The sequence below is a fragment of the Parasteatoda tepidariorum genome, chromosome 10 (assembly GCF_982258835.1).
Source record: "Parasteatoda tepidariorum strain Cologne lab strain chromosome 10, Ptep-v5.0, whole genome shotgun sequence".
Lineage (NCBI taxonomy): Eukaryota > Metazoa > Arthropoda > Arachnida > Araneae > Theridiidae > Parasteatoda > Parasteatoda tepidariorum.
The window spans coordinates 39,379,074-39,405,567 of NC_141764.1; the positions used below are offsets into that span (position 1 = coordinate 39,379,074).

At 28.8% G+C, this 26,494-nt stretch overlaps 1 protein-coding gene across 25 annotated transcripts in view; it reads left to right on the forward strand.

The window, feature by feature from the left end:
- LOC107437816 (uncharacterized) overlaps nucleotides 1-26,494 on the forward strand; it is a 134,800-nt gene that overhangs the window by 74,000 nt on the left and 34,306 nt on the right. For 11 of the 25 annotated variants that reach the window (XM_087154040.1, XM_087154046.1, XM_087154053.1 and 8 more), the window contains 9 exons: nucleotides 12,877-12,932; nucleotides 16,897-16,970; nucleotides 17,046-17,171; nucleotides 17,817-17,893; nucleotides 17,972-18,071; nucleotides 19,224-19,331; nucleotides 21,793-22,023; nucleotides 23,543-23,605; nucleotides 24,565-24,630. In XM_087154040.1, the coding sequence (XP_087010166.1) occupies nucleotides 12,877-12,932; nucleotides 16,897-16,970; nucleotides 17,046-17,171; nucleotides 17,817-17,893; nucleotides 17,972-18,071; nucleotides 19,224-19,331; nucleotides 21,793-22,023; nucleotides 23,543-23,605; nucleotides 24,565-24,630 (901 nt within the window). Of the gene's footprint in view, nucleotides 1-3,136; nucleotides 3,322-12,876; nucleotides 12,933-16,896; nucleotides 16,971-17,045; nucleotides 17,172-17,816; nucleotides 17,894-17,971; nucleotides 18,072-19,223; nucleotides 19,332-21,792; nucleotides 22,024-23,542; nucleotides 23,606-24,564; nucleotides 24,631-26,494 lie in introns of those variants that run through there. The other 14 variants (XM_087154042.1, XM_087154049.1, XM_087154055.1 and 11 more) reach the window with 5 other exon arrangements.

Sequence of the window (26,494 nt, forward strand, 5' to 3'; positions counted from 1 at the left end):
TTAAAATAATTGATAGATTTATATTTATTTATAAAATTAATTAATGGAAAATTATGTAAATAAAATTAATTTCTGGCAATTTTTTAAATTTAAGAATCGTTTAAGTTTACTTAATGCGTAACATATTAAAAGTGATTCATTACTAAGCTGTGTTATTTAAAATATGTCAATTGAATTTTGTTTCCATTATTCGTCCGAAATTAATATTCTGTGTTGAGCAGTATAGGCTAAATACCAAATATTCGTATGTTGCATCTCTAATTTAGTAGCAGCAATTGTTGAGCAGAATCTTGTAAAGGTTTTTAACAATTTTTGCAATAACAGGACCCTGGTTGGAAGAATGTGACTTAACGCTTATTTTATATTCACAAATTATGAATAGTTTTTTCACAATTTTACAAAAACAGGACCTTTCACAAAGTGTCTGGACAAACTCCTGGCGACTATCTGAAAACTAAAGCATTTTTTGTTCTCTTGATATTCCTTTTGTTTTCATGTCCAATTTTTTATAACTTGCATATTACTAACATTATCTTCTAATTCATCAGAGTACAACTTAACTAATGAACCATGTTTACATTCCTATTGCATAATTGAGGACACGTGTTGTTATTTTCCTTGCATGGCAGTCACTCATAGCTATCTTGTTCTTGCTTAATGGAAACACCCACTTAACAAGTTACTGTCAGTCTTTGGTTGTTTTATAATTCATATTCCATTTGCAGTTGCAGCGACAAAAAAAAAAAATTGGTGATTAATTGTCGCGTTTTTCTACGGGCTGGCATCTTAGTTTTAATCTTTATTTTTTAAAAAAATATTTTTATTTTATTTTTAAATAAATTGCAGATTTAAATTTAGTCTTATGTTGAAATCCACGTGTATCATTACGCAAACATCAATTTTCTTTTAAGGGGGGAAAATCGCTTCGAAGGACAAGGAGGAAAAATATTTTAACAACTATTCCTGCCAAGTTAAAAATGAGTAATAGCCCAACAAGCACCTTCAGATTTATTTTTAAATGAAGCGTGAAAGAAAACATGTTAAAAATATATCGATTCAACTAAACTTGTTACTCAAAATGTTAAAAATCTTTAATCAAACGTACTTAAAAAATTTTGTTACTCAACGTTGCAACAAATTATATTCTGTTTCTCCTAATGTGCATAAATGAAATATGAGTAACTTGCTACTACATAGAATCTTTACTGTGATATGATTTAATTTTTTAAATTAAGACTTCGTATGACCATGTTATTATCAATTTTATTTTAAATGTATTGTGTTCAATGTCTTTTTTTTCCGTTAGAAATAATGTACTTGTTATTACTTGTTATAAATTTAATTTATACCATTTTTTTAAAAATATTTTTTTTATTTTTATATTGATATTTTTTTTTTATCTATAAACTAGCGAAATTACAGTGTTTATAAATAAATTTTACTGTTTTGTTTACTTCATTATAAGTATACTAGCCGCCTTTGGCGATGATTTTGGCCACTTTTTAAAATTATACTGTGCAACATATAAACTTTAATGGTGATCAGTCCGAATGTACAGCATAACTGTATTTACATATTTTATAACCGTCGTTGAACAGTCGATCCAATTTTGGGTTTACGACTACTAAAGTTCAACTCCGTAGCCTTGTAATTTTGAACCAATCCAGAAGACAAGGAAACTCCTGGATCAGTACCCCCAGAGGTATTGATTTGTTATGGGAACATGGAGGACTTTGTAACTCGACAGATTTAACGTGCATCCGTCACCATTTACTATACTACACGGGTAGTCTTCGGCCGGCGGTGATCGAACCCGCGAACTCTTGGACATGGGCCCAGTGCCCTACCAACCAGGCTATCCCGACCCTTTGGATCAAGTATCTGGAGAAATTTGCCTTCGTGAAGGACTTTTTGATGGAAATAACCCGCATTTACTTAACATGTAGAGGAAAACCTCTCACGGTTCGCCTGACGGCAAGAGGACTCTTAAGGGGGATCCGTCGATCACTGAGGATATTCCACGTCAGCACTGTGCTTGGTGCAAGCCGGATGCGGATTCGTAAATAACAGCCATCGCTGAGATTCGAACCCGGTTTACCTCATGGGAAGGTGAACTCTCTATCCCCTGAGCCATCGCGGCTCTGTAGTTAAATATTCTAATTAATCACCAGTCACTCCCTTTTCTAATCCTAACGCCTAATGAACTTTAAATAAGAATTTAAAATCCGTCCGGCAGCTATTGGATCACACAAACCACCGTAAGCATGACATTGGGACATTTCCGCATAGTAAGCAGCAGAAGTATTAAAATTATTTTCATTTTTGTGAAAACTCATCCCAATGCTGTATCACTGCTGTTCTACTTCCTCTTGCCTAACCCTGTTCACAAAGGTAATCTCCGACACCAATAATTGGTGTGACAGTATGCGACACCATAGCACCATTTATGCTCAAAATTTCTTCAGCCATTTTAGAAAAGATCAAAAATATATCCGCATATAATTACTTCGTATCTAAATTTTCATTTCGATAAAAATACAAAATTATTCTTAATAAATACTTTACGTATAACTAACTATTCAACAGTTCTTAAATTATTATTTAAGACAGCCGAACGAAATGAATTGTAACTGTAGTGTTACCACTAGATAAAGAAATACCCGAGTTTAATGGTGTCACTTAAGAAAAATATGTAGAGAGAAATTACTTGTTTTTATTTTAAATTAACGTTTAAATGATCTGCTGAAATTGCTCAATTTCTTAATAAAACTAGCAAAAAAATTTTTTTTTTCTCTTATAAATCACGTCTTTATTGCTACGACTTATCGTTTAGAATGGCATTCTTAATCATTTCTTCCATTAAAGTCGATTTTTCGTATAATCACGTCTTTTATCTCTATTAAATCAAGCATTAGAAATCCATATTAATTGTGAGCATGTTGGCAGAAGAAAAACATCGCCAAATGAATCTTGATTATTGCATTAGCCCATGCTTTGCTCTCTTTTGCCCAGTCTAGCGTTCTTGTTTTTATTATTTAAAAAAAAGACTCTCTTGTTAGTTATTTATTAGAAGGGTGAGCTTTGGACGGGAGGGTGAAAGGGGGGATCGGGCATCACGCAATTTTGTGACGTCACTCAGTTGAGTTTTTTGAAGCTAACGAAGTTAACTTGTAGTACAGTCATCAACCGAAGTCCAGATGCCGGACTCATCATCGGATGCGAAGGGTAATAACGGTTTGTTGAAGGACTCTTCCCAAATGTAGAGTGGTAGTTGGTAACAGTGTTTCGGGAATTCTTGGAAGTTGTGATTATTTCTAGAATGTGAGTTGTGTAATTTGTTATTTTTGTAGAATTACTGGTTAATGTTTGTAAGAGTATTGTGCTAATCTAATGCACGAGGTGTGTGTTGGTTTGTCAAAGTTGTGAGTATAATTCTATGTTTCAACAGGGTGCGTAGAGTTTTTAAAAAGTGCTTAAAGGTGCTTATTTTCGTTTTTAGAATCCCTTAAAGGTACTTTTTTCATTGGGTATTTTTAAATAGTGCTTAATTTTCCCTTTTCCAAATTGAGATTTTTCCTTGTTGATTTTTGCTACGAATTATGCAAAAAGACACTGTTTACATTGTTCTATTCAACGTTTTCACAATTAATTCGACCCCAATCTATTTCGGCGCATCGTCAGACCTTAGATTATGAAAACGCCAATCGATATACTTGATTCAAAAATTTTGACAATTGTCAAAAACAATGTCAAAAGAATTTTGTTTTTGTCATGACTGTTAAAACCAGATAAAACCGTCAATTGCCAAAAACTTTCCAACCCCGCCTAATTATGATATTCTTTTAAAGTGCTTAAAAATATTATTAGAGTGCTTGAAAACTGCTTAAATGGTGCTTATTTTTTGTTGAATAATTTGGCTACGCACCGTTCGATTTTCATATCAGTATTCGTTGCCTCATATCGTATTATGAATTATTCATGCAGGTTGAATAATGGTGTTCATGTAATTTAATTTCTTTTCTATTTATATACCGCAATGTTCATTCATTAGCAAAATAAAGTCAAACACAAATTTTCTGTTTGTTTTTCTGCTTTTGTATGTCAATTTTAAAACATTTTTTGGCATAGTTTTGCTCACAAAGGATAGGGAACATCTATAAAAGGTTAAACATTACCCAAGACTAAATGTTTTATTACGATTAAAATGTGTTTAACTGGAATTTTTTTTTAATTCAAAGATATAGGCACTATTTGGCTGCAGTATAATTAATATTCAAAAGGTTGAATATTGTCATTCTGCCAAAAATCACTATTCCGTATTTTCTTTGTTGTGAGCTTTAAAATTAGCTTCTATCTGTTGACAGTTATTATTATTATTTTTTTTAAGCTCTATCTCGACTTATATTTATAGGATTCAGTGAAAGAACAAGTAAAATGGCATTTTAGAAATTTTCTGCTTTTTAGGAGCATACATTACGAATATATATATATTATGTTCTTCATCAAATTCTGTTCTACAGAATTATGTACAATTGACCTAGGCGCCTCATTAACCCCAGGCTAAAGTAGCCACCGTGACTTGTGTTCTTTTGTATACCTCTGCGTTCGTCCTCTTCGAAATCCTACAAATTTGATGTATGTTTAGCAATAATAAAAATGTATAGAGAATTTTAATTCGTAATATGAAGGGCTTTTGGCAATATAATCCACACTTTCAAATTTTCATTTTTCGAGAAAAACACTACGATTTCGATGTAGGATATGAGATGTTTGTGTGTTCAACTATAGGAAACTCCAGAAACTTGTAAAGAAAAGTAAACATATCTGGAAACAAGACTTAACAGTTGATGTAGAAAATAATGCTTTTCTTAAAAAGAAACTTATTATTATATTGCCCAAGCATGTCATATATATACTAATGTCATACAGATGATTTGATGGCTGATTTTGTAATTGATGCTACAAAAAATTGAGAATCCATAGACCTAGATATTAATAATCAAATAGAATAACATTTATGCTATTCTATTTTTGCTTATCGGGGGAACTAGTTATTCAGTTTTCTATATCCAGCAATTTTATTAATGAAAAATGAGGTTTATAATTGTACTTAAAGAAATCAAGAGAAACCATATGATTATTATTTATTACACTGAAAATTTAAACTTTTTGTGCCTCTTTCTCACCTCTCTATGGCAATGTCATTAATTTTTATATACTAGGTCACCGGTCATAATCTTTTTTTTTTTAGAATTTTGTCAAAAACGAAGGGGAAACGAACGTACTTTAGGGATCGCGAATAATTATTTAAACAAGGAAGAAAGTCATGAGCGAAACCTAACGAATCATTAACGAGGTAAGCGAAATTGAAATATGTTAGGCCGGATTGATTTAAAAAATGAAAATCTGATAGGTGTTTATCGAATTTCAACTGACAAATTAACTAATTTTGATGTTTTCAATCTCCCTTTCGCAATAGTTATCTGCCAGATTTTGTTTGTTTTTCTTTAATCTTTGCTTAATATTAAATTGCGACCGTTACTTGCAAACATTCTTTTTAACTTTATTTTATACAAGGTTTCTTTATACAATTATATCAAGGGTCGAACATAAATCTCACCCTGACTCTGCTAATTTTACCGGGTATCTCAGGATACGCAGTGATTATTACTTCAGACTAAAAACCAGGTCCGAACCGGGTAACATGGTATGGGGTGCATGGTACCGGGTACATCTCTTAATTTAATTGACAATACCAGTAACAGTAATACAGTACAGAACCCATTATCCGGAAACCAGAAAACCGGAAAAGCAAAAAACCGGAACGAAATTCGATAAATTTTCCCGCAATTTTTAAAAAAAGAATTTTTTTTCCTCATAAGATTTTAGAATTTTTCTTTCTTTTTTGAAAGATGTTTACCTTACCATCATTTCAGAAATAATCATTAGTGTATTACCTCATCGTTTTTTCTCATTTTTAAGATTATTTCCGAATTTTTTTTTTTTTTAGTTGGGTTTAACACTAAGAAAACGGCTTTTTGCAGCGATTCAGAAAACCGGAAAAATCAGTTATCCGGAATAGCGATAGTCCCAATCGTCCCGGATAATCGGTTCGCTACTGTATCATTATTTGTTGTAAAATAGCCTTTTAAACTTCTAACGTATGTAATTGAATGCATTTATTTTATTTATGCACTTAATTAAATCTTCCGCGACTCAAGTAATGTAAATTTTTCGTTGATCAATACTAAGTCGAATTTTCCTTTTTTATCCATTCTCAAAATAGCGCGTTATGTTTCGATGTTGGCAAGAATTAAGCTAACTTCGCAAGTAATTGGGTGCTTGTTTGAGTTTAGTACTTGGCAAGATTTCAATCCTAATTTTTCGGTAGACTTTATTTTCTCTTCATTTGCATTCAGTGAAGGTACCCTTGAAATACTGAAATTAAGGTCATGATGTTTAGGGCGAAAGTTTGTCTGTACCAGAGTAGTGTCGAGATTTAGGAAGCACGATGCATTTGAAATTGCTAATTGCGTTGTTTAACTAAGTCAAATCCTTTTTTAAAAATGACTTCCAATTTGAATAATTATTTAACAAAATAAATTTGATTCTCATGAAGTTAGTATTTGAAGTTATAATTCAACATGATTGATGATAGATAGCTAATAAACGATGTAATATAGCTAAGTGATGTAGCGTGTACCAGTCACATGAATTTTTATTTTTTGAGAAATCATCAGCAAAATAAGGAAATTATGGATCATAAAATGCATATTCCACATAAAATGTAAAAGAAGCAATTATTACTCCTGAAAACTAAGGAGAAACGCTTAGAAATATGAAGAACGCTGAACTGTGTTGGTCAGATAATTGTTGACTTCGGCTGTAAAAAGGTTACTTCCCATGGTTAGCCTGAATTTTGTTCTTTTGTAAAACCTTATTAATTTTTTTTCCTTTTCTCTCTAATTTTAAATCCTGCTAGTAAAATAATAATTTAATTCAGTGCTTTGGATATCGCCAATAATCACATCGTTTAAGTATTTTTTGATCAGTGATGAAGCATTATTTTGAAATTATAATGTTTTAAAATCACGTTTAATAATGCAATTGAGTGTTATAAAAAGTAATTTACTAAATTTTTATTAGTTATATTTTTTTAGTTGCATTTGAAATTTATTTATGTCTGTACTTAACACTTTACCGACCGGTAGCGGTTCGAACATACTATGCCCTTTCACCGCCCGTTCAGCTGCAGATCGTCCGAGACACCGGCTCGGTTTCGGCCTAGACTGACGCGCGGACTTCACCACTAAATATCAAAAATTACAAATATGATATAAAATGCAACGTTAAATCATCAATATACTGGTTACTGTATTAAAAAGTAGGCGTAACTATCTTTCTTTAACTAATCTTACAAAATATTTTGCTACCACTTTATTAGAACTTTCCCAGAAAGCGGAGCAGTTGGCATCCCTGCCTTCATATCGATGAAAAAATCCCGACTTTCCTCGCAGGAAAATCTAGTCGCACCCAGCTGCACGATGAAAAATCCCGACTCTTTTCGCAGGAAAATCTGGTCGCACCCAGCTGCACTCGAGAAAACGACAGCTGAATTTTTTTCAGGGCATGCTGAATTGGTGGAAAACGTAGTCACCACAGATCGGTCAAAAGTCGATTAATCGACGACCGGTCGGTAAGCGCTGGGGAGCAAACGCTGAATAATCTACGGCCGGTCGGTATACGATGAGAACAAAACGTCGATTAATCGACGACCGGTCGGTAAGCGCTGAGAACAAAACGTCGATTAATCGACGGCCGGTCGGTAAAGTGTTAACAATGTTTTTGCTCATAAATACTATGATGTTCAACAATTTTACTGGAAATGAAGGATAAATTTTACTATTAATTCTGTATCTTTTTTCTTTCTTAAATTGAATTAATGTGTTTGTTTTCAAAATAGTACTGCTTTGAAAATTAAAATTTTAAAATCGTGCAAGAATGACAATCCATTTCCAAGTATTATGGAGATCTATAAAATTCGTTTACATCTTAAATTTAAATTGGTGGCTACTTTATTTTTTTAATAATAGCAAAATTAAGTTGATCAAGTTGTTTTGTTAGACATTACTTCCGTTTTTTAATGAGGATTGTACTTCTAAACTGATAATGTATGATGTTTGGCGCTTATCCAATTTAAGATATATTATCTGAAGATTAAATAACCTGGTGATGCCAAGTTTTTCTTGTTCCATACAACTTTTCAAACATATATAAATCACAGACGTGCCAACTCTCCCGCATTTTGCGGGAGTCTCCCGAATTTTGAGTTATTCTCCCGCCCCCCGGAATTGATTTGAAAAACTCCCGAATTTTACTGCGATCGACGGCCAAACTCAAAATTACCTAATTTTTCCGCGAGTGCGAAGGTAAGTTTTTCTTTCAGCTTGAATTCCATCCTCTCTTATCAAACTACCATCTGCCTGAAGCGTAGCTGAACTAACTTGCACCCGCCCCCTTACACTGGGGGCGGGTGAAATCTTCCTCTTCTTTCGTGTGGAGTTGAATGCAATGACGTCACATGTCGTTATCGAGTGACGTCCGTTCAGGAGTGGGGAAACTCGTACTCTCGATAGTTTATAGTTTTTAATGCGTATTTTTCCACGGTTGGCAACAAGCTCGTAAACTAGCAACGTGATATCAATTATTCGTTTAGTCTTCGTATATTTAAAAAAAAATTTTCAAGGATGTCTTAAGTCGAAACGGAAGTATGGATCAATTTCAACAAATCATGTACCAATGACTTTAGCAAGACTTAATTGCGGAGAGCTAAGTCTGCAACTCTTTTTTTCATGCATACAGTAGAGAACCATTTATCTGGTATCCAGATAATCCGGAAAAAAAATTTGCTCGGTTCTCCCGCCATTTTGAACTAAAACGATGTGGAAAAAAAAAGCGGAAACTGGACTAATCCTTGAAGTTGAGTAGAGGAAAATGTGAGGAAGGGAAGAATTTTTTTCCCCGTTTACCCAGAGAAACGTCATTTCTTCCGCGACCTTGAAGATTTTAGATCTTTATTCTCTTTTAGGTCGTTAAACTCAAAGGAGTGGCATGATGATTTCGTTTGCTGTTTGATTTACGAGGGGGTGAGGAAAATGCATTGCACATGCATATCAGTGAACAGAAGATGAAAGAGAAAAATATATTTATCTATTTGACATCGATTAATGAAAAAAAAATGTTTTTCTTTTGAATAAATTCTGATTCTTTGGAAGTGCGGTATCATTCGCAAGTTTTTCTTGATGTGGAATCACACCTGCTTTAATTAAAAATCGCGTTTTTATAAAAATAAAAAAAAGGAGAATTGTTTATTAATTTAAGCATACAATTATTTTATGAAGCAGATTGCAGTTTCGTTTTTTCTGATTCCACTTTCTTTTTTTTCTTTTTTTTTTCTATTTTTTTCATGATAAATTTTGCACTCAATAAAATTATTTGTATTACCAAATTTTTTCATTAGTTTTTTTTTTTTTTTTGTTTTTAAAGTCCGTTGATCTTGCCTTGTTCTAGGTTTTAATATTTATGCTAGTGCCGTTTTTTAACTATCGTTTCGGTTCGATAATTTTCAAGTGTTTTTTATTTAGATAAATAGGTTTTCCTTTTATTTTCGCCCCCCCCCCATGAAATATATTGCGTTATTTAATCATTGATTTTGTTTATTAGTTGATTTAGGAATCGTAATTATTTTTTAAACTTGTTTTTCTTGTCTAAACTTGCAAATTTTTTTATTCTTTTAAATTTTATTTTTCTACAATTTTTTTCCTTTTTAGATTTAGGAGTGCTTTTCTTTTTTCTCTTACTTTAAAATGTGTTTACATTTTTTCCTTGTAATTTGGGTTTGATAAAACATCGATTAACGACACTTTTTTGTCGATCCAGGAAACCGGGAAATTAAGACATCCGGGATAGCGATGGTCCCGAGCATCCCGGATAATTGGTTCTTTATTGTACAGACATTAGTATTTTTATACATTAGTATTGAATTGGTTTTTTAAAATAAAATAGTTATTCAATTTGTTTATTTTTTAAAAGTTTTTGTGCATTTTTATTACAGTGTCAAGGGTTTTTGAATAATGTTTTATTAAGGAAATGGTATTTATTTAAAGAGTATCTACCTAATATAGTTTTGCGTTGCTAAATCTGTGTTTAATTATTTTATTTCCATTTAATATTTTTAAACAATTATTGCTCTATTAGTGTGTAAAATTTCTTGCATTCTTATATTTAATAAATTTTTTACTTAAAATTCCTTAGAAGTGCTAAATGTTGCATACCATGCACCTTTTTTTACCCCTCCTGAAATCTCCTGAATTCTTGTTAGGGAAACTCCTGAATGTTAATTTTGCTAGGTTGGCACGTCTGAAATCATTTTCGGTTTAGATTTCGATAAAATTAATTTGTTTTACCTTGATTACTATTTTAAATTTTTTATCCTGATGGCATTGTAACCAATCTAGTCTAATTTATTAAAATTGAATAAAAAAGCTAAACCCATTGGGGATTTGTTATTTAATAATGCTATAATAAGGGTGCGTAGCGTTTTTAAAAAGTGCTTAAAGTTGCTTATTTTTGATTTTCGTTTTTTAAAAGCTCTTAAAGGTGCTTTTTTCATTGGGTGTTTTTAAAAAGTGCTTAATTTTCCCTTTTTGAAGAGGAGATTTTTCCTTGACCATGTTGATTTTCGCTATGAATAATGCAAAAAGACATATTGTTCTATTCAGCGTTTTCACAATTAATTCAACCCCAATCTATTTCGGCGTATTGTCAGTCCATAGCGTATGAAAACGCCATTCGTTTTACATGATTGAAAATTTCATGATTTTTGACAATTGTCAAAAACAACACCAAAAGGTTTTTTTTTTTTTATATATATTTATATATATGACGGTTAAAACAATATAAAACCATCAACTGTCAAAAACTTTCCAACCCTGCCTAATTATAATACTTTTTTAAAAGTGCTTAAAAATATTTTTTGAGTGCTTGAAAATTGCTTAAAAGGTGCTAATTTTTTGTTGAATAATTTGGCTACGTACCCTGTATAACATATCAGACATATTATCAGAGCAAGTTAAGGGCGGAAGGACATTTTAATAAACGGATTTTTATTTATTTATTTATTTTGATTAAGTAGCAGCTAGCCGACATTGACTGATAATTCTAGAGTATCAAAGATGTCATTTTAGTTTGTTCGTAACAAAGAAATAGGACGTTACATTTGGGGTTGAAAGAACAATTGAAGTTTGTTTAGTGCGCCACATCCTTTTTAAGATAACGCTGTTAGTTGAAGTAAATAAATTTTTTGCTGTTCTTCGAAGTTTTCTTTTCTAGTTGACTCCTACACACTTTTCTGAACTCCCGCATCTTCTACCCGTTTGAGTTTTAACAACTGTATTTTCTCTTTGAGTTCGAGATAGAAAACATGCTGAATGAAAAAACTTCCTACCCTCCTTTTTTAAGCTATTTAAAGAAATAGAGTACGTGTTTTTTGTTCTCTTTTCCGTTCCCCCCCCCTCCCTCCAAGTAACGTGGTTTTTAAATTTATAGAAAAGACATTCATGTTTTTTTTCAATTATAGATTTCGGAATTTGTTGATATTTTAAAGTTAAAATGATCCAAAAAAATTTGTACTAATACTGACGGCCCTGGGCGAAACAAAACAAATTTTTGCATTTTTAAATCTTTTGCTGCCATTAATTAAAAAGAAAGCGATAAATTATTTTTTTTTACATTTATATTGTGTACAAATTATGAAACCAGGGATCTGTCTAGGTTTTGCTGAGAGGTACCTATTTTGAGAAAATATAGACATAATTTGTGAAAAATGTAAAATTATATTGAAAAATCAACACAAAAATATGGTAAAAATGTGCATTTATCGTTTCTTAAGGGATACAAAAATAAAATTTTAAGAAAAAGTATTTTGTGAAACTGTCGTTTTTCGTAAAGTTGAATTTGTGAAGGTACCGCTAAACGGTAGTAAAATAGGCCTGGACAGACCCCTGGAAACGTATTGCAACTATAAGTTATTCATGTTATAATTAATAGTATAAAATGCTTTAATTTTAAAATTTTGTTTTCTTGAAACACATAATTTATTGTCCATGCGTAACAAGGTTCCTCTTAGTTTAATTAAAAGGTGATTGTAAACTTTCTTATAAAAACAACACATTTACTTGTTTAAAAATCCTTTTTTTTCTTTTTTTTCTTCCACTTAATAAATTATTATAACTGAGAATACCTACTTTTGTGTGAAAGAGTGATTGAAGAAACTGAGCCTTTTAATCAGAAATACACAGATTCTGGAATAGACTTGCATTATATACTTATGAAAACATGATTTTATAACTGGTGACGAAAATTTTGTTCTTGGAACTTGTGATTTAAACGTGTGATTTAAATCAGTTTTTATTAGACATCTGTAAGCAACGTCGTGCGTGTGTGGAACCTGATTGGCTTTTGAATCGACAAATGCCATGGTTTATCTCCGATGACGTCACTTGCAGGTATCCAATTACTTCACCAAATTTGATTTTTTTAGACTGTTTTGCACATTTCCTTTATCTATTTGTATATTTTTTTTCTTTTCCTGATGCAACTAAAATTAAAAAAAGTAATTTATTATAGCCACTTGTGAATTAGCAGTGGAATTTTTTTTCTTCCTTTTAGCTATTGAATATGGGCCAAAATTTAAAATTTTGTAATATGGGTTTTGTCTTTCTTTTTATTTATACGATTTAAAAAATATTTATTATCTTAAATTTGTATCACATTAAACCATTTGTACAAACTTGTAAACTTTTTTTTTCTTTTCAGTACATATCCTGTTCATTTGACAGATATAATGGAAGGAGGCCAATCATCTCAGTCAAGTAAATATCTTAGATTTAATTTTAATCGATTTAATTGCGTACAAACGTTTTGCCATATTGTTTTATTATTCCATTTATAATTTCAATAAATTTTATTTATTATTGATATTCATAATTGAGTCAAATATCATTAGGATTTTTTTTTAAAAAATTTCACATAAAAAGAGTTTTTTTCTTCTAAGTAGTTTTTAATCATGATAGAATTAAGTCGATATACCATACTATATATTTTTATTTTCTGTAACTGTGGCTTTTACAATTATATTAAGCATGAACCTTTAAGAGGTCATGAAAATTTTATAAAAAAAAAACAGTGGATTTTAAGTTTAAAAAGTAGTAAATCTTCTTGAATTTTTTATATGGGTAATTTCATATCAAATCTAGCAATAGAAAACAATTTTTTTTGGGGGGGGGGGGGTGCTGGCAAAGAACTCGAACTTTAATATTTATACCACCTACTTCTAACATCTTTATTAGACTTGCTTGAGAAGTGAAGAATATCAAGTTTCAGATTTTTTGAATAATTTGTTTCTGAGTTATGCCACATTAAAATTTAAAGAAATCACATTTTTTGCAGTTTTTGAATTTTTAAACAGTTATAGCTTGATAACTAATTGGTCTATAGAGCTAAATTTTGATATTTTATTCAGTTTTTAATGGTCACTGATTAGAATCATGCAATTTGCATCAATATTCGAATCAAGTGATTCAGATCAGTGATTCGAATCCTGTGATATAGATTAGTGATTCGAATCATGCGATTCGGATTAGTGTTCGAATCAAGAGATTCAAATCGCTGATTCAAATATTGCGAATCGGATCATTTATTCTCATGAAGTTCGATCGATTCGAATCATGTGATTTGGATCACTATGTAAATCAAGCGATTTGAATCATGCATTTTGATACAATATTCTTATCAAGTGATTCTGATCAGTTATTCGAATCATGCAATTTTGAGCACTACCTGAATTAGGTGATTCAAATTGGATTTAAATCATGCCATTCTGATCAATGATTCTAATCAATAGAATCAAACCAAAGATTTAAATCATGTGATTCGGATCTCTGATCCGAATGATGTGATTTGGACCCCTTTTCAAATCAAGTTTATTAGATCAGTGATTTGAATCATGCCCATTCAGATCATTGATTCTTGTGAAGTGATTCTGATCACTATTCGAATCAAGTGGTTCAGATCACTGATTTGAATCCTGCAATTGGGATCATTGATTCAACTGAAGTAATTCAGAGCAGTGATTTGAATCAAGTGATTCAGATCTGAATTCCAATCGAGTAATTTTGATCACTAATCCGAATAGCATGACTTAAGGACTTAATTGCGAATCATGTTATTCAAATCAAATGCTTCATATCACTATTTAGAGGTGCCTAAAAGATATGCAATTTCTTTTTTATATTTTACTATAAGTTATTGAATTGTTTGATCAGAAAATATTCACTCCTTAATAATGAATGTGTAAGAATTTCCCAAGTTTTACTATAAATTTTTAACTATATATGACATAGCATCTCTCTGAAACAAAATTAAAATTTAAGAACTATTAATCCATTATAGTTTAAATCAGTTCCGATAAAATCAACTGATTCGATCAATCCTGACTTGAATCGCAATTTATTCGAATCTCTTAATCAATTCAGTGATTCTAATCAAATCATTGAATCTGTACCCAACTCTAATGGGTACCATGCCACCCTGAAATTCAATAAGGAAAAGAAGAAAAAAAACGTTAGTTATCTCCCTCCTTGCCAAAAAATTTACTGAAACAACGGGGGTACTGGGCAGAGAAATTTCTTATTACTTTGTGTTGTCACACACATGAAAATGGTGGCAATACGAATATTTGATTAACAATAAAAAAATATTTGTATAACATTTTGTAGCTATATTTTGTTCATTTCAATAAAAATATTTATATTGTTATTGTATAAAATTAAAAAATTTTTCAAGCTTACATGTTTTTATTTCATTATCTCTATCCTGGTCATGATTTTTAGTGCATATTTTGTGTATTTACTTGTATTTGTGTTCACGTTGAATTTCTAAAATTGCTTGCGAATTTCTGCCCTTTTTTTTCCGGGAGTAACTTGCAACCCTAATAATGAAATAGAGAAATCTTGATAATATTCAAATCGAGAAACTTTATGATCCCATCATAATACCTTCTTAAAATTTACCTGCAAATATCCTACAAGAAATTAAATGAAAAATGTTTTTTTAGAAGAACTAAATTTGATTTTTTTAAATTATAATTTTTTATATTAGTTTAGCTATTTTGTACATTTTATAATATGCTATTAAAAACTGAACATAATGTTCGAAATTAAGTTTTCCAAATTAATTATTCTCCCGTTATAACTGTTTAAAATATGGAAAGAAATTTAAATTTTCAAAAATGCATAACTTGATATCAAATGGTTTAAAATCTCTGAAACTTGGTGAACTAAATACAAAGACCTGACAGTTTGACCAGCAGTTAATATTGTGTTAAATTACCTATATTCTATTATCATAATTTATATTTTTTTCTTTATCTTTAAAAAAATTTTTACGATTACTTTTAATTTTTTTAAGTTCCTTTAATACATTTTGAGTTTTAGGTAAAAAAAATTAAGTAACTCAATCATTGACGATTAAAATTTATAAATTTTGCTGAGCCTTGTATAATAAATTTTTATAGTTATTTTCTACATAATATATTTATCAGCATATGATTTTTTAAAAATTTATTTAATAAAAATTTGCTTTTGATTGACATATTTCACTAACTTATTACAATACAATATACTTAGGGGTCGTTCAAAAAGTACGTACATCCCGAAGGGGGGGGAGGGGATTTGCTATTATGTACGATTTTGTACGATGGGGAGGGGGGGAGGTATTATACAAAGTACGTACTTTATAAACATACACCAAATTTAAATTTGACTTAAACCTACACACTCCTTAAGTAAATATTTAATTTTATTTAAAACATAATTATTTTAATTTTTATGAAAAAGGGGGGTAGACTAATAAAATGTTCGTACTCTAAGGGGGGGGAGTAAGACCTTATGTACGGTAATGTACGAAGGGGGGGGAGGGGTTTAAAATTTCTCCATTTTTGTGTACGTACTTTTTGAACGGCCCCTTATCTGCACATGATTTATTCACATTTTAACGTTTATTTTATTATTGACATTTATTATTACAGTAGTTCTAACAAGATTTATAAAACAAACAACAGGGTTGCCACTCCACAGGGAAAACCTGCGAAATACAGGGAATTTAAAAATATCCTAAAATAACAGGGAAAATGGAGGGAATTCTGATTTTTTTCTTTTCAAACTGGGAACATACAGAGAATTTTGTTTCTTATTTTTGTCTTTTAAAAAATGGTGACCACTCAAAGTGTAATCTATGGGATATTTAACTATGATATTTCAGCTATACTAAACTATTTCATTTACTGTAGCATTATTTAAGTATGTTCAGCTGTTTTTCCAGCAATTAAAACTAATATAGTTTGCCCTATATAGCTCACACAAGAGCACAGTAATTGTTGTTTCCTCTTAATATATTGTGCATAATATGTACAGGGAAAACACAGGGAATTTTTTTTTTCCAAATTTGAGTGGCAACCCTGAACAAGAACAAGATTTATAAAAGTTTGAACTTTTCAAATTTTCGGGAAATTTTAGATGAAAGAAAACTTACCCTTGATTTAAATGAATTCGCTTGCATTCGGAAATATGTAGCGTGAATTTTTTTTTTATCTTAAATAAATGTTGTAAACTAAACCTTATAAAATATATTATACAGTAAATCTTATGAAATTTGTCTAACCTTCTTAAAATGAATATCAATTTTTATCTTTAACAGTTATTATAATCACTTCCCTCTTAATGTATTTATCAATCTGTGCATCAACATATTAACATGTTAAGAATATATCATTTTCAGATTTCCAACGAACAGAGTTTACAACATCACCAGTCAAAGAAACACAAACTAAAGCTGTTAGGGAATATGAAGAAGTAAATACTTTTTCTCTTTTTCTCATTTTTGCAAAGGAAATCTCATTTTTAATTCTTTTTTTTTCTTTCTTTTAGACAATTAATCAACTTAGAAAGGAAAATTTTGATCTTAAAATGCGGTTATATTTGTGTGAAGAAAAACACAGGCAAACTTATCATGTTAAACGTAGTTATGATGAAAAGCAAGATTGTATTCAAATTGTAAGTTTGCTTTCGGATTCTTTTCTATTAATATAATTTAATTTTTAAGAAATTCATTAAATTTTTTTTTCAATTGTTGTTAAAATTTTCACTTATTTAAAAATGACATGTTATCATTGTTTAAAAATAATTACCATGATTTATACTAAGTGGTAATCATAAGTTTTTCAAATAAAATTTGATGTTTCTTTTATAAAGAGTTTTTTTTCCCCTCAATTTTTCCATCTTTTTTGGAAAGGCAGATTTCTAATATCTTTACTTTGACTCTTGCTATTGTGGAAGAAACTTGCTCTTGCTGTAAATGCAATAAGAAAAATTTATCTAGTGAAAAGAAAAGTATAATTATTATTAATATTTTCAAAAAGAAATCTGCAATACTTTTCTATTGACAAATTACAGTTTCTCTTTACATTTATAGTACATAATAAAGATTTTCATTATAATCAGTTTCATTTTGTTTTATAGCTCTGCAGTGATTTTTACCCATATATAAGTTGTAAGCAAACAACTTTAAATTGTACATAATTTTTTTAAAATTTTTCTATGTATACATTCTTGACAACATCAACGATATTTTCTTTTATAACTAATATTTTTATAACTTTAATGAGAGGCTAAACGTACTTGTGTTTTTTGGTTCTAAAGATTGTAAATTTGGAAATTGAAGCAGAAGATTTAAGAAAGGAGTTAAATGGAAAAGAAGAAGAGCTACGCACTGCTTTGTAAGTAAATAACCATCCTTCACTTTATCAAATACTGATATTTTGATTACATTTTTAACCAATTTTATCATTTTCCAGGGAGAAGTATTCAGAAGAAATTGAGAAGTGTCAAACGGAGTTACAAGAAGCACAAAAGAAAATTAATGAGCAACAAGAATTCATAAGGATATTGGAACAAGTAAAATATTTATTGTATTAAATTTTTTCTTTAATTCATTCTATACTGTAACTTCTTGTAAAAATATTAAAAGATAGCAAACATGATAAATGATGATATTTCTATTCTTTTAATTATTATTTAAAGGCATGTGCATTTTCTTCTAATTCGCTGAATTCAGCTGTTTTCAAGATGAATGATTTACAGACTACCATTAATAAAAAATATGTATTCCATTATTTTTGGCAAAATTTTGATAAAGTTAAGAGAGCACCAATTAAGATTTTGTTACAAATTCTGATTTGTAATAAAAGAATTATTGCATCAGAGCAACACTTTTATTTCCCCCTATTTTTTTATTTCCCCCTATTTTTTTATTTAGCCCTAATAAAGATAATAAAATTCCAATATTTTTATTGTGATTTTACGACTGACACAATGATTCCTCCGTCTTTTTAAAATAATTTTTTAATATAGTTATTACTACTCGTTTCTACATAGTTTCCGAAATTCTGGTATTTTTAATACAATATTATTAGTTACAATACTACATATTATCAATATTCTCAAATTGCACTTTTCAATAATAAATTTTTTTCTTGATATGGTTACAAATCGCTGAATGTAAAATTAAAATAAAAAAAAATCAGTTTTTTTTTTTTTTTTTTTTTTTTTTTTTTTTTTTTTTTAAAATTTGAGAATATTGTTTATATTATTAGAATCTATATCCTCATATGTCTGATGAGGAGAAAATATTTTTATGTACAAAACATTGTTTTTTTCTCTCTTTAAATTTGGTGTTTTTTTACGTATAAAATAGTTGAATATTTAATATTCTTTAACTGAACAGAAATAATCTTATATTTATGAATTGCGAAAAATTGTTTAACTTAAAAGCAATCACATGCCTAGATATACTTAAAAAAGCTAAGTTTTGCATTTTTTTTCGATGATTTCTTTTAGCAATGTGACACACATAAAGTTAAGTTAATGACTTTTTTATTGAAAAATTAAATACTGTCTGATAAACTAAAACATGAAAAAAATATGTAGATCATTTAATTGTCATTTTCTTCATGTGGGATGTTATCTTCTCCTTATAATTGCTATTTACTCATGAGTTTTTGTAATCTGTGGTTCATGATAAAACAAATATTTAATTCTAATCTGCAGCTCCCAACAATTGATGATTATAATGAGGTTCAGAGACAATTCTCTGAAATGGTCAGTGAAGGTGATTGCATGAAGCAACTGTTAGCTGAAAAGGAGGAAGAAATTGAAGTGAGTAAAAGCTTATTTTGCACTTAGTAACTTATTGATATTGCTAATTGTTGAAAGATTAATATCCTTTTTGTTATTGAAAGTAGAGATATTAACGAATATTCGGCCACTCTTTGATGCTCCGCACTTTTGCCAAATATTCAGTTGGTAACTTATTAATATTGTATATTGTTGAAAGATTAATATGATTTTTGTTTTAAAGTAGAGATATTAACGAATATGCGGCCACTCTTTGATGTTCGGCACTTTTGCCAGATATTCAGTTGGCCGAATATTCGGCAAAGAATTTTTTGTGAAGTATTTTTCCACAAAGTTTTTTTTGTTTTTAAAATTTGCATTATTTTGGAATTGGAGGAATTTGAATAAATTTAGTGAAGAATAATCTATAATCGTATGTTTTACTATACATTATTAGAAATAGTTTTTACACATTTTTGTTAAGTTCCATAACTTGTTAATTTATGTTCTAAGAGACAAATGGGAAAACGAAATATGAAGAATTGAAGCTAGGTTATTTTATACTCAACCATAAGTTTTGTAATACTGTTTTCTTTTAAATATATTCAAGCAAATTCAAATTCATAATTTTTTCAACATTTTTATTTTATTTCGTTTTCTGTTTTAATTTTACAGCATTTTAACGGAACATTTCTTTTAGACTTAATTCTTTTATTGTCACTTTTTACCTGTACAGTAAGGCAGATAGCAGGTAACCTATCCAAGTGTGATTCTCAACATTTAGGTTACATTTCTGAACTAAGAACAATTTTGTTTGATTTTTTTTTATTAACTTTTCTTTTTATCAGCGATTTTAATAAGCGTTTCTAATGGATGTTATTCTTTTATGAAAATTTTTTTTTTTCGAAAAATACGCCAATGTGAAAAATTTAAATTTAGTTTTTTAATGTTTAAAATTTTTGTTTAAATATTAAGAATGATTTTTGTTTTGGTTTCTATCTAGCTTTTTCTATTTTAAAAACATATGTTTCTATTATGACGAGGCAATTAAGAGGGTTTCTATTATATTTTACTTTTATCTTTCTCTTTTTTTTTTTTTTTTTTTTTTTTTTTTTTTTTTTTTTGAAAATACAATAATTTGAAAACTGAGATGTTTAGCTTTAAAATTTTCTTTCAAAGATTAAGGTCGATTTTTATTTTTTCTATATTTTTTATAGGCGTTTTCATAATAGCATTTCACTTATATAAGCGTTTCTGATGACCTTTTTTCTTTTTTTAAAAAATATTTTATAGATAATTTTTTTATAGAAAAAATTATTTTTAGCATTAAAACTTTGTTTTGAGAATTAATAGGATATTTTTTTCTATTTTAATTTTTTTCAACTTTACCATTTTAGTTTTTTTATCGCTGTTTCTCAGGTTTTTTTTATTTATCTTATATTTCTAATCATGCCAATACCAAATACCAAATTATCTTTATTGTCTGAAATATTGCTATTGTAGTTTTTTTTACCTTATACCAATAACTATGTAAGCTTCGATTATTTTTTAATAATGACTCAATTTATATTTAAAGCTATTTAATATATATATATATATTATCATAATAATATTTATTATTGATTTTTTATTTATTTTTAATTGCTATTTGACCGCTGAATATCCGGTATTCGGCAAAATTACTATTTGTTGCTTTCCTAGTCGAAAAGTGAATGTGAAGTTTAATGAGTCAATTATTTGTCAGGGCTTCCATTGGTTAGGGAGAACCTGGAATATTCCGATAATTTTATTTTAACTGAATCAGGGAAAAAGCTTTTTTTTTTTTTTTTTTTTTTTTTTTAAATAAACCTGAAAATTTCCTATGTAATAATACCTATAAAATAATCAGTCTTAAAGTTATCAGCAACAGTAATTATTGAGATTCGTGTTCAGTAATTCTAACATCTTTTACAATTATTTGTTATAAAAATTTAACATTTTATTCAAACTGACATGTTCTTATCCTCATTCGATGATATTTTTTTTTACTCGCAAAATCTAATATTTGGCATTAAAAATTAAAAAATCAAAGTTTTCTGATGAAGAATTGCAATGGTCTAGATAAAATATGATCTGCATTTTCATTGAAATTTACCTGATATACCTTTAAAAAAATTTCTGAAATTTAGGGAATTATTTTTCTGAAATTTAGTGGGAACCCTGATTATAACAATTTATTGAGAAAATGATTTCATTTTCTCAGATGAGAATGAACTATTTCTCATTGAAATCAAATTAGTCAATAAATTACAAATGGTTTGTATTTGTTGAAAAGTTTCTCAGTTTATCTGAAACACTATAGCATGTTAAATATCTTAGAAATCTACACAGTTTACAAATTATAAAATTTTTTGTAAGTAACATAGAAATTTTTTCATTTCATGTAATTGTAGAATTGTATTCTACTTCATATTTAGTTTTTTAATTAAATACTTCTTTTCTAATAACTTTACTTCATTTTCAGAAAGCTAACCAAGAGTCAAAGGAATTGCAGGAAAAAATCGTAGCTTTGAACAAGAAAATTAAGCTTAGAGATGAAGCAATCAAAAGTTGTGCGCGAAAGTACCATGAAGAAACTGATTACATCCCTAAACACATGAGGCCAATTATTAAATCTACAATTCAAGCTGCTGTAGATAATAATGAAAAAGAACTCGTTTCATCTCTGGAAAAATTAAAAAGATCTCTTAGTGAGGTAATTATTTTATAAATTCTGGTAATTAAACCATATGACTTAATCTTCTATCCTGTTATGAAGTAAATCAAAAGGTAACTGTCTTGAAATGTGATATTTTATAAAAATAATGATCTAAATAAACTATGAAACAGTTTTTCTTTTTCACAACTACAGTATTTGGAATATATTTTAAAATCTAAATTTTGTTTTTTATTTATTTATTAACAAAAAGTTTAACAATTTTGTTGTTGAAAAGGAATATTTCAAGTATCTTTTGTAGCTTAATAACTTAATTTTTTTTCTTATTCTAAATAAGTAAATTAAAAGAAGATATAGAAATAAGAATGGTTATGAAAAGAATCTAATGTTTTGATAAGTGTATTTTTACTATTGTCGATTAGGGATGGCGAACCAATGGCACCCATGCCATAAATGGCACGCTACTCAACATTTTGGGCACGCCACCGATCACAAATTTCGCTATGAAGCATATTAACAATTAAATTAAAATGCACAAAAAACAAATAAAAAAAACGTTAATAACCACAAAAAACAAGCTAACAATAAATAACTGGCAAAATAATAATAATAATAATAGTCCTGCTTAAACTAACTTCTTACAACCTAATATAAGTTATTTGTCATCTAATCTGCAACAACAGAAGTCACACTGACGTTACTTTAAGTTGAATTAATCGTATAATGAGACATTGCAAAATGTTTTTTTTTTTCATAGTAAATAAAGAGTTTTGAGTTGATAGTATTTAGTATTATTATTTTCCCAATAATCACAAAGTCAAAATTATTTGACGCCACGTCTATGACTTCATTAAACAATTTTTTGAGAAATGGCACTTTGGTGCATAAGGGTTCGCCACCCCTGTTGTAGATGAATCTATTAAAGTGTACTTTGTAGTGTAAAATTTTTTTTTTATGTTCCTTAAATGCATGTTAAATTTCTTAAATGCAGTTTTGACCTTTTAAAGCAAAAATAATGTTAGTAAACAGAAACCCCGTAGTTTCAGTTTTATAATTAAAAACTTCCTTCAGTGTCCAAAAAAAAATTTTTTTTTCTTTCCTTTAATGTACTTTTCTCAGTGTCAGAACATAGCACACAGAAACTCATCAGTGTGCTGTGATTAAACTCTGATATAGATCTGATCTATAGAATAGAACCTATGGTATGCCTGTGTTAATGTGGCAATTGTGCTTTTTTCACTTAATTAGCTTTTCATAAGCAATATTTTGATAAATTAAGAATGATGGTTATAGAAATGTTGATTATTTTATAAAAAGAACATTAAAAAAAATTATTACATTAATCTCCTTTGACCTTCAATTTTCATAAATTTGTCCTGTTTTTTATCTGAAAAAAAATAGAGAGGTGTGTTGCTTCTGTAGTAGATTTAATGTTATCGAAAAATAACCAAAATGATATTTTTTTAAAAAAATTGTGATCTTTTAACATGTATATTGCAGCCAATATTTAAACAGCCCAGCCAATTTAATTCTAAACCATTTGTTACAAATATTGCAGATAATGGGTGTGCTTATACCATCAAATCTTCAAAGCACTTATGTAGGAGATTCCCCCACAAAGGTTAATACTTTTTTTTGTTGTTTACTTTGCCATTTTTATTGATAATTAGTACTTATTTTTCTTTGATCATATACCTATATTTGTATTTCTGATATGATTCATATCCAAATAATTATTTTGTTTCTGTATTTACTTTTGTTTTCTTTATGTCATTATTCATTTAATTATGACACTTTTTTTAAAATCTTTAAAAGTTTTTTTTTTTTTTTTTTTTTTTTTTTTTGCTATAAGCTCACTTAAAAAAAAATTCAAATCCTATTATTTTTATTTATCTATCAAAAGAGAACTTGAGTGTCATTTATTATGTGATATTTTATATTAGTATTTTATTTTTCAGCAAAATAGTTTAAGATTATACTTTTACAGCTAAAAACCTATTACAGAATAATCTTTTTTGAGTGTTCTATTCTTTGAAGGCAATTAGGAAAGTAATCTCAATTGCACTTTGAAATTAGTGTACATCAAGCTATAATAGAGAAAACTTATGTCACCATTTGTTTAGCTAATTGCAAAATATGTGTTGTCTTTTTAAAACTTGACAAGTTGCACAGAATAAAAAAAACCCTCATAAATTCAAACATTATAATTGTATGTCATACGCTTTCAAAACAATTTGAGTGAATATGTGTTGGTTTGATTTTCCAATAAAGGAGAAGCACTAATGATGAACATAAAAATGTGAAGCTGCTCTGTGTATTATGTATAATGTTACTTAAATGTTTTATTAAGCTCCTTCAATGCTTAATAATGGAATTTAAGTGAATGTGAAATTTTATTTTATAAATGAATAAAAATCTTACTATACTGCAAATTAATTAATATAAACTTAAAATTTAATGTAATTTTTAAATTTAATAAATTTTGATGCATGAATTTAGATTACAGCTAAATTATTTTCACCAATAATTAAAAATTCGTGAATGTGGCAACTTTTACATAAATTTTTGTTTATATTTTAGGTTTCTTCATCTGCACATTTAAGTGGATCATCTGAAAACTCACTTAGGAAGAATTCATCTGCAAGTGTGAGTTTCTTAATACCTATTTATGCAACTTTTTATGTCTGTTTTAAAAGTTTGTTGATACACAAATAGCATTATATTAAATAATAGTGTATTAATGAACCTCAACTGACAAAACAGAAAATAGAGAAATGTTAGCCTCATAATCCATTTTTAGAAAATGACAGTTTGTGAAAGGAGATTTGTACGTACCTGCCAATTCTCCTGATTTTTTTAAAGGAAAACTCCTGTATTTTACCACTTCTGTTTGCCCTGTACATTCTCAAATTTCTACTTATTTGTGGAAATTGAAGTTAAAAAAAAAAATGACGATAAAATATCCTGTTGCCAATACTTCTCTTAGTACAGTACAGATAGTACTATAGCCAGCACTGCAGTATGTTGAATGTTAATAGAGTTTAAGTAATTATAAATAATGGCTTAAAATAATATTTTTAAAATTAAGATTTATATAAGTGTTTTTTACTTCACTAAATGTAAGTGCTTATATTATTTCCAATTTTGATTTTCTCTTTTTGACTTGCATGATTATGTATGATGTATCGAAACTTAACTCATAGTCTGAAAAATTTTGCTAGTAAAATCTCTGTCACTTTATTTCTCCAATGTTGGCAGATATGCTTGCGTTAATCTTTAAATGGTGCTTATTTTTTCTGTAGAAAAGTTTCTCTTATTTATTATTCTCCCGCTCTCTAAAACTGAACTGAAAATCTCTCCCATTTTTGCTGATCGCAGGGACCAACTAAACATTACCAAATATTTTTCTAATAGCAAATCTTTCTTTTCTTGACAATTTCTTTTTTGGTTCATTTTCTGTCATATTAAAGCCCATGATTTGCATTGTTCTATTTTATACAGTGCATGGACATTCTTACCCTTGACTTGAGGATTGTTTGCTTATCAAATATTTTAAGTGGATTTGGAACAGTCAGCAATCACAGAGCTTAATTTTTTTTCCATTTGATTTAATAATTAAAATTTAAGAATGAGAGATTTCCATGGTGCGTAGCTTTTTTAAAAAGTGCTTATTTTCGATTTTCATTTTTTAAAAGCCCTTAAAGGTGCTTTTTTTCTTGATGTTTTTAAAAAGTGTTTAATTTTTCCTTTTCGAAAAGAAGTTTTTTTTATTTACCATGCTGATTTTCGCTGCATATTATGTGAAAGCATGGTTTTTTGCATTGTTCTATTCAACGTTTTCACAATTCATTTAATCACAATCCATTTTGGCGTGATGTCAGTCCGTAACGTATGATATAGCCAATCATGTTGCATGTTTGATGAAATACTTTGGAATGACTACTGAGCTGTGTTCAGTGAGATTCTTGCACTCTCATGTGCAACTCTGCTACATTTTGCGAGATATTCTCAAGTTTAGGTTTCACTTTCTACCTTTTGAAATTGAACCGAAAATTTTCTCTATATTTTTATGGATGCTAATATAATCAAGAAAAGAGTTATTTGTAAGAAACTAGTTATTTTATCAAGATCACGTCTTTGAAAAGTTTTGTTGCGTTTTGTTAATGTATATAGTACTTAAAATTTTTTTTTGAGTGCTTAAAAAGTACTTAAGAAGGTGCTTATTTTTTGTTGAGAGATTTGCCTACACACCCTGGATTTTGAATCTGAAAGACTTTCCACTAATTGTTTGAAGTATTTTAAGATTTTTATTATAGTCTTATTTTACTGGATTTGTTGCTTCAAATTTCGACATTCTTGAGTTATTTCATGAAGAAGAAAAAATTTTTTTGTGAGGTAATTTCTTTCTTTCTTTCTTTTTTTTTTTAAAGTGTGAATTGAGAGCCTTTTATGTATTTAATATTTTGAAAAAAGTTATAAGAAGTCTTGTGATTTAAATATCTCATTAAAA